The 9,100-nt window shown below is 37.8% G+C and overlaps 1 protein-coding gene across 4 annotated transcripts; it reads right to left on the minus strand.

Moving 5' to 3' along the window:
- On the minus strand, nt 1-9,092 carry rbm17 (RNA binding motif protein 17). Of its 4 annotated transcripts, none has more exons than XM_030149023.1 (14): nt 8,980-9,091; nt 8,507-8,654; nt 8,127-8,243; nt 7,709-7,875; nt 7,316-7,428; nt 7,091-7,141; nt 6,669-6,807; nt 6,022-6,173; nt 5,367-5,411; nt 3,888-3,964; nt 3,606-3,704; nt 3,446-3,518; nt 264-353; nt 2-156 (listed from the first exon to the last, which is right to left on the minus strand). In XM_030149023.1, the coding sequence occupies exons 2-14, from the start codon at nt 8,627-8,629 to the stop codon at nt 140-142; spliced, it is 1,263 nt and encodes a 420-aa protein (XP_030004883.1). In that variant the 5' UTR covers nt 8,630-8,654; nt 8,980-9,091; the 3' UTR covers nt 2-139. The 4 variants fall into 4 exon arrangements, with proteins under 4 accessions (XP_030004885.1, XP_030004883.1, XP_030004884.1 ...); XM_030149024.1 differs by having other exon boundaries at nt 8,507-8,644; nt 8,980-9,079; XM_030149025.1 differs by having other exon boundaries at nt 1-353.
- Nucleotides 9,093-9,100: the final 8 nt, after the last annotated feature.

Here is a 9,100-nt window from a genome sequence, read left to right on the forward strand (position 1 = left end):
GTAAAAAGTATTTTCAATGTATTTCCAAGAAGTGTGTAAAGAAAAAGCAAAGCAACATACAGTTTATACATTTTACTTTGTCATAAAGGTACTTTTATCACAGGAAAAAACTGTGGGCTCATCACTACATAAAGACACTTCACTGCTGTTCAGGAACTATTAAAAAAAAAAAAAAAAAAAGGTTTATGTACAAGAGATGATGCATGTCCATAGTGTCTGCCGAAGTTTCCTCAACTGGCCAGGGAGACCTCAAACCTGCTCACCAAGGTCCAAAACCCGGAACTTGTCTAGATTGTAGAAACACGCCTTAACGACTCGCCCACCAAAGTAACGTCCATTCAGATCCACCACAGCTGCACAGAAGAGAAACACAAAGTTTAAACAGTGACTGGATCTACAGACAGAAAACCACTGCAGATTTATTGTACCAAATGATGTCTCAACACGGACACTTCTGTTGTTTAATAGTCTGTTTTATAAAATCTCAAAAATTTATTTGCACATCACCATGTAGTGTTTGTAAACATTCAGTTTTCATGGGTGCATTTACTCTAATTATACATGTGTAGAACAAAAGCAGATGACTAACTGACAGTTTAAGTGCTACCTACAGAAGCAAGGAATAGAAAACATTTTGGACCATGCATCAATGTTGTTTCTCAATGATGGTTTGCTGTTGGCTTTTCTCTGAGGAAACAGAGACGTCAACACTGTTCTCACACCTACACACACAAACCAAGATAACCTTCCTCTGGAAAGGACAAGTGTTAACCTTATCAATAAACAAACTCATATTCTGTGTCCAATCCATTTAACTTGAAGGGCACTTACTGCATATTCGCCCACATCAGCACATTTCATGCACTCTGGTTTTGCTTTTCATTCAAGTGTCTTCATATTCACCCCTGTGCGGCAACATTAGATGCACAAAACGGTGTGTGCTCCATTACAATGTTTAAACTCTGAGTCTAATGTGACAGCAGCTGTTGTCAGATCCTGTCAGATTTCTATGTTTCTATGTATGTGTGACTTGCACTTTACGATGAGAAACTCTACAGAAGTTGTGACTACACCAGCAGTCGTGTACTGAAGTACAACCAGACGCTTTTAGCTGAATGCTAGCTTATTATCCTTTAATAATGTATAGGATGACTTGGAGCTGATAGTGGAAGTTGATGGACAGTCATCTTATCCAGAAAACTTCAATTCACCATCAGTAGACCAAGAATGTTTGTGCTACATTTATTATCAAGACATTGAGCCATTTCTGAGAGTTTTAACAAAGATGTGCAAACTCATGGAATCAAAAGTCATCAGAAATGTTCCTCTAGAGATGATAAATGATCATATAGACCTTTGTTACATGAGATCACAACAAGTCGAGCTGGAAATAACACATTGTGCCAGAGGGTCCACAGGTATAACAGATATCCCCTCTGCCAGAATGATTATGAGATCATCTGTTTGTGTTCCTGTCTGTGTGTCCAAGATTATGAAAAAAAACACAGCACTGATTTTCATGAAACTTGATGGATGTGTGGACAAGACAAACCCTTTCTTTTTAAGACTTGACCCATACAATAGTCTGGAGGTTTTTAACTTTCTTTAACATTGTAGAACCCCAGGCTGTGTAGAACTTTGAACCTGGTAACAGTTGAAAAAATAGGCCTAAGAGTCCTGTGGTCCAACGGCATACTTTTAAGACATTAATTGGCATTTGTTTGGCCTTTCAAGGTCACAGGTCATGGCACCAAATGAAAGCCCATATGTGACTTCCTATCTCTTGCCAATAGTAATTATATCAATATCTTTAACTACTTTCAAGTTCAAGCACTTTGAAATGTGTCCCATTATAAACCAATGGGAATTTTTAAAAATTCTAAAATTCATGAAAATTTCAAAAATCCCTATTTCTCAATTGTTTGAACAAACTTGGTAGACCTTACCACATAGATGGTCAAGGTCAAAGTCAAATTATACTTTATTATCCCTGAAGGGCAATTCCTTTCACAGCCAGCAGTAAAACAACCATAAATACAACAATCCACACACACACTAATGAAAAATACATAGAGGGACTGAGTGTTATGTAATACTATTAAAAAGGCCAATGGAAACAGGAATGAATGAGTTCTTCAGTCTGTTTGTCCTGCACCTGGGCAGACTGTATCTGCGTCCTGATGGCTGTATTTTGTATTCAGCAGACAGAGGGTGACTGCTGTCTGCAGTGATAGATCAGGCCTTTTTCACCATTCTCACTCTGTAGACGGAGGAAAGTGTGAAAATGTAGAAAAGTGTAAAAATGCCAGATCATACAGTATAGCTTTACGATGTTTAACTCTGGACAGAGGTGGTGGACTGACCAACAGAGGCCAAACAAGTATCATCTCAAATGTATAAGGTTACAAAGGAAAATGTATAACCATATTTGAGCTGTGATGGCAGCTAGGTGCTGATTATTAAGACAGATAAATACACATTGGTCCTTTCCAGTCTGTTACTATGTCAACATGACCTCTGACCTCCCAAGGAAAGGAAGACTTAGAGCAAAATACTTCCTCATGATTCTGTATTTTCTTTGAGTGCTTGTCCCTCTTTCTGAGATTTGTGATGTAAGTGTGGTTCTGCCAGTGCCGGTGGGAGACGACTGGGTTGCTGGGCCACGAATGATGTAACACCACAGGGACTCAAGTCTCACCTTGTTTCTGATCTGGGCCAACCCATTTAGAATGGGACACACTTTCACCCATATTATTAGAGCAGTTATACAATGCTATGAAGAAAGTGATGCAACTGCATAAAGTCTACAAGAAAAAAAATACTGCTGAGAAATGCATGTTAAATTGTAAAATGGGACTTTGTGATATGGTTATTTTATATCAGTATGAAACAAAACATATCAAGATAAAGAACATTTTCAGTAAATTCAGCGAATAAGTAGTTGAAATATAATTACTATATTGATGGGTCCATGGTTATTACATTTTTAAGTAAGCAATCAAGAAATTTACTTGTATTTGAGCTTTTTCAAATAATGTGTGCAATTGTTTTATTAAATGTGCGAGAAAATACGAAAGACTGAGAAAGAAAACACTCTGCAAAAAAACTATGTCTGAAAAACAAATACAGACCTACAGTGTGAATAAATGTGTCATACATGATTCCTCCTGATAGCAGCCTAAAAATGTATTTTGCATTTCTCCTGTCCTTGGTATAATCACTGTGACGTGTTGTGCTTTTATAATGTGTCATAATGACATTAAATGCTTTGCAGAAGCCAATAACATTAATTGTGTTACAGCTTGCACATAAGCAAAACAAAAACAAACTTAGTAAAGTTAACAGATATAATGTGCTCTAAATACCATTTGTGGCTTGTTAGAGAGTTACAGAAAATATGATTTGGGTGAAAAAGGGCACTTCAAAATAGTAGGGAAATACTGACCTTTGATAGCCGACTCCACCCTCTCAAACTCCAAGAATATCCTGACTGCTTCATCATCTGGCACATCTGCAATCTGTGACATCAAGGCAGTTTATGTAACTGTGCTGCTTTACGAGATAAATTAATTAGTCTAGTTGAACCTGTGATTCACTTGTCTCACCTCAAATATGACACATTTAACTACTTTGCCGTACTTCTCGCACTCTTCTTTTGTCTCCCCTTCTAGGTCTTCATCCACCTCTCCACGGCCCACCATGTTCTACGAAATAAACAGGCATTCATAAGGCCTAGTTGCTTATTTCTATAGAGGATAATGAGTTCTGTTTTATGCATTAATTGGGATTAAATCATGTATACATTTTGATAAATTCCGACAACACTAGCGTTGTCTTTGTGACGCAATTGAAAAAGAAGCATTTAAGAGTTTGCATGAAGAACATACCCTCAACAGCACCACCTTGGTTGGGTTTTTGAGGATCTCTGTAAGTGGATTTGTCTCCGACTTCTTGGAAGGATCAGCTGCTCAGATAAAAAAATATATATGTAAGTCACAGATCATGTTTTGTTCTATTTAAAAAAAATAATAATAAAAAATAAAAGCAACAACTGGTGACATTCACTGGCTGCTGGTGAACTGGATGGAGCAACCAAAAGTATGCACCAAGAGAATTTATCGTACTGTATTGTTCAAGACAGAGTTGATTCAATACGTGCGATAAATCAAACAATTCGGCACATTTTTTTCAAAAGATTATATAAAAAATTCCATTTTGTGGTCACTGAACAGTGCACTTTTTTGTCACGTCTGATTGTTTACAGCATATTTTAAACTGCACCTTATATTGTGTAATGCGTGCTACTGAGAAATCACTGTAGAGAGGTCAATCTTGCACAGTGATATTCCAGAAAAACTAGTGGAGAAGCAGCTGTACTAATTCCACATAAGAATGCTCAAATACACATATATACATAATTTGTTTATTACATGTTGACTTTCAGCTGCTCCGTGTCAGGTTCAATTTTGACACTGAGGTAAATCAGACATCTCTAAAAGGTGATGTGGTGGTACAAAGTGTCTTTAAGGAGGTTGTCTTTGAGATCATGGTCTCTACTTCAGACCAGAGAGGAAACTACTGAGTGAGTCTGTTTTCATCATTTTGTAAGGCTCAGACCTGATTACGGGTCAACTTGATAATTAGCTAAAGGTATCTGGAACCAACTGTGACATCTAGTGGCCAAATGGAAACACACCTAAAAACACTTCTCATCTCACATCTTTAAAGTATCACAAATGTATTAAACTGTTTCAATATACAGTAAATAGAAACATTTTGTAACTATTTAGTTTCTAGCTGATGATGTACTGTTAGACATTAGTCCTCTAGGTTCAGAGCACCTATTCATCATATTCTCACAGTTTATTACTGCTGAGGGCACATTAAATCTAGTGGAGAAGTGAAACTGCAATTATCTTTTCATCCATATAAAACATATACTATTGTGTTATTAAGTGTTTTTCTATCTAAGACTTAGAAGAAAAAGCTGAAGGGCTTACAGAAAGGAAAAAGGGGAAATGAGAACAATAAAGTAGACATGTTGCTCATTGTGTGCTGACCGCAGACAGCATGCATTAGACAGGAAACACAAGCTGTAGTCACTGAAGAATACAGGTATGTTGGTTCAAAATCACAAACCGAGATCAGATCTAAGCAGGTGCAACAAAATGACAGCTAGAGAAGATCAATTCTGACAATTAGTTTTGTGGTAAAACATGCAAGAAATGGAGTATCACCACACAAAACTTCAATAATTGAAACTGAAAATTTCACTGTGAAGCAATAAGTCGCATGGATACAAGCCATGCAAACAAACACACACATGCTCAGAATAATGGTGATAGAAAATGCAAGTGAAGGCCAACCTGCAGAACCTCCGCCTGAAGTCTCAGCTGACTGGCTGGACCCTGCTGCTCAGTCACACATACGCATACACCCACGCCCATAACCAGACACACATACACACGATGAAAGAGTACACAGACATGCAACCAAGGTCACAGTTAAACATGTAACTGATGCAGAAATGACACAACAGAGGCAGAGCAAAAATACACTTGAAAGACTTGGAAAAACAGAAACCAAAACAATTCTAAAAACAAATGCTCAACAAACTTTGGAAGAATACAAGCATGATATAAGCAAGGGTTTAAGATACACTATGGAAGATTTATATGCAAGAGCTCATGTACTTGTATGAAATTTGTTGGAGGTTTGTGCGTGGAGATGCTTATTTTTCGACGGTAGCTAACTTGATTACTATGCTAATGATGGTCTCAATTACCTACATCCACAATATATGTTATAAACAGCCAGGAGAGACAGACTTCAACGCAAACTTCATCCAAGCACATAAGCATGTATGAATTTTACACAGAGAACCTTTACAATGGCTGAAAAGTAAACATCATCAAAAAGTGAAAAAAGCAGACAAAGAAAAGCAGTGACTTAAGTAGTTGCACTGACTGCAAGCAGGAGCACATCTACAACAGGAAAAATAAAAACAAAGTTGTGTCTTACGTTTTTCTGCAGCATCTCCTACAATGATCTTTCCACCTCTCTTGCTGGTTTTCTCGACAGACAGCGCTGTGCTGAGTCCCTGCTCATGCTTCCCCAGGCCTTGACCTTCTTTGAAACCATACTTCTGCATGATCTTATGGGCCACTGTACCTCTGTGAAAAAAAGACAAAGATAAAATTAGTTTGGGATTCAAAAGACAGATGCAATACTGTCAAATGACAGTGGAGGTTTTCAGGCCACAACCATCCCACAGAATTAATAAATTCATAACATGTAAGAGGGGAAAATGTATTCCAGAATTCAGGATATGTATAATTTTTTCTTCCTTTATTGAAATTAACCTACAAACTAATGGACAAATGGAATGATTTACCAACTCTAAATAATGTGCAATCTGCCTGCTTGTACTAAAAGCTGCATCTAATATTTTATCATTAGGCAATCTGATGGAAATTTTTGCCACCTATTATGACAAAGCACAGAAGAAGAAAAGAAGAAAACTTAATTTCAGAAGACTACAATCTTTGAAAGTCTGGCCTCTGGACAAATGCAGTTGTTGAGAAATGATGCTACACAGTAAATTAAACTGAAGATTCTGTGTCAGACCTGAGTTTTCTCTCAAATCTGACATGGTTTCTATGACCAACCCCATATTTGCCAAGAAGGAGCTGGTTGGTCCGGGTGGTGAACGTGGTCGGTCTGAGTCGTCATAAATAGGTGGAGGAATGGCAGCCTTTGAACCCCTGGCAGGCCGACCCTCATCTTCATATGAGAATGAAGCAGAGCCTATTACAGAAAAGCACAAGAAATACTGACACACAGTGGCACACTGCCTTCACTTCAGCTAAACACTTCAGTCTAACTCAATCCTAAATTCATGTCTCATGGAATTATCATGCACCTGAGACTTTTGTGTGTGCTGTATCTGACTATTGTTTTTATTTTCACAAAAATCAGTGAGTGTTTTCAAATAGATGTCCTTGTACCCTTTTCCATCAGCTAACATTGCATTTGTCCTGTTTGTTTTAACCCTACATAGTTTCATAAAGAGATCAGACTAAAGACGTACCATCTCTGTCCACAAGTGATGAAGGAGGGGCAATGGCTGCTCCACCCATACCTGAACATAAAATGTGTCATGTTAGACAGTTCACAATTTGTTGTGATAATACTATATAGATTTAACATCTGTATTTTAGTGAATTTTTGCAAAATTTGTTTTCACTGCTTCAGTGTTAGACACCAGAAAAATTTGAAAAGTCAAATATTTCCCTGAGTGGTGTAAAATACTTACTTCGTTTCCTTCGCTCTTTCTCATATTCTTCCTCATCATCTGATTCACCCTCTGCTGCTGGGAAACGAGAGAAACCACTTGGAGCGCCACCGTCATGTCTGTCTTTCCTCTTCCTGCAACACAAAGAGATTCCATTTTCATAGGATCCCAGTAATGTCTATAATTAAGCAACAAAGTTTTGGAGTTATCACCCTGATTAGCCAATAAGTGCTGCAACATCAACAATCAGAGATTAATATCATTGCCCTTACAGGCAAATATTAGAAGACAATTATACATGATGCAATAGGACCAATTTAATAAAACCATATTATATTATTCCCAGGTGAATTGACTAAACTTCAAGTTCAACACACATTTGCTGTGTGCAAGAATAAAAAAGCACAACTGTACTTTTCTCTCTCCTCAATCTCCTTCTGCCGCTCTTGCTCCCTCTGCCGTTGTCGTTCTTCTCTGTGTCGCTTCACTACCTTCTCATAGTCATTTGGGAACATTGGATCATACTCGTCTGCTAGTGGAATTAACACATCCCCTGATGAGAAACCACTGGGCACTGTGTCCTAAAGAATAAAACAGGTATAAAATAGGAGTCAGAGAGAGATGGTCTCAGTACATCTAGCTATAATTTTGCAATAGTGATAACAGAGATGTCCAGTCTTCGTCACAATTTAACATTGATTTTAATGTCTTATAGTGTGATGCAGCCAACAAAACAGTTGTAGCTCTTTCTAATAATCTAACCAATTTGTAATAATCTAAACAATTTGCACTTGAATTTGATAAACTCTCTTGATCACTGAACATTGCAAACCTTGAGCCCAGCAGCAGCATGTGGAGCAGTATCTGCAATCTGTCTGTCGTCACTGGAGCCACCTCTCTTCAGATCAATGACAGGAGCCAAGACGGTGGTCTGTTTCATTCGCTGAGTCTGCCAAGAAAAAAAAAAAAATCAGAACCACTAAATACTGTATATGCAAACATGCCTAGCAGTTTGTAATTGTATGGCATTCAATACATTGTGCAAATGCCCTATAATCAGCCTATGCTCCTTTTTTTTTCATGCTTTTAACACATTTAATCAATCCTATGAACAAAGATCATCCAGTAAAGTACAAGACTTGATTATTAATTAATGATATGGTGGATTGCTTTGAATTATGGGGGAGCAGGGAAATAAGTATTTGTATCTACCTTGGCCTGCGTCAGAGCCGCTTTCTTCACCTTCAGCTGGGACTGAAGCAGCTTGAAGTTTTTGGACCAGCCTTCGGTCTTAGTGTCACTGGCTCCCACACCGAGGTCATCATACAGCGACATAGCTGCTTGTCAGTGCTTCCAGTACCTCAAGAAACGAGGAAGAAACACCGGGTTTAGACGCATCATCAAACAAACGCATCCGATTCATGGGTATAAATGCAGTATATAACTCAGCAACTATCAGTATCAAAAGTTGTCTAACGAATATTACGTGCCTCTGTGATTTATTCGATAAATGTCACAACTTATCCAGATAATTTTAGTTTAAATACAGGCAAACAGGTCAAAAGAAAAAAGCTACTAGCAAACGTAACGTTAGCCAATGCTACCATATCTACTCCATTAGCCACTCACACATACAGGAATAATATTAAATACATGTGGAGTATATTAGCTTGTATTCATCTTACCGGTGTTATGAATATATTGACATTAACTCAGTGATGATAGCTTTAAAATAAAAATGTTCACGCAGCACATTAGCTCCAGGCTGTATGTAGCGGAAGGCGGCGACACAACAACAAAACTAAG

The sequence above is a fragment of the Sphaeramia orbicularis genome, chromosome 12, assembly GCF_902148855.1.
Source record: "Sphaeramia orbicularis chromosome 12, fSphaOr1.1, whole genome shotgun sequence".
NCBI lineage: Eukaryota > Metazoa > Chordata > Actinopteri > Kurtiformes > Apogonidae > Sphaeramia > Sphaeramia orbicularis.

What these genes read in the sequence shown, in the direction of transcription:
- rbm17 (XM_030149023.1), bottom strand. Translation starts at nt 8,629, where the DNA reads ATGTCGCTGTATGATGACCTCGGTGTGGGAGCCAGTGACACTAAGACC. An exon ending in TTCAGGCGGAGGTTCTGCAG is followed by an intron (nt 3,965 to 5,366) that starts GTTGGCCTTCAC and finishes TTATCTGAGCAG; the next exon opens with CTGATCCTTCCAAGAAGTCG. An exon ending in TTAAATGTGTCATATTTGAG is followed by an intron (nt 3,519 to 3,605) that starts GTGAGACAAGTG and finishes TTGATGTCACAG; the next exon opens with ATTGCAGATGTGCCAGATGA.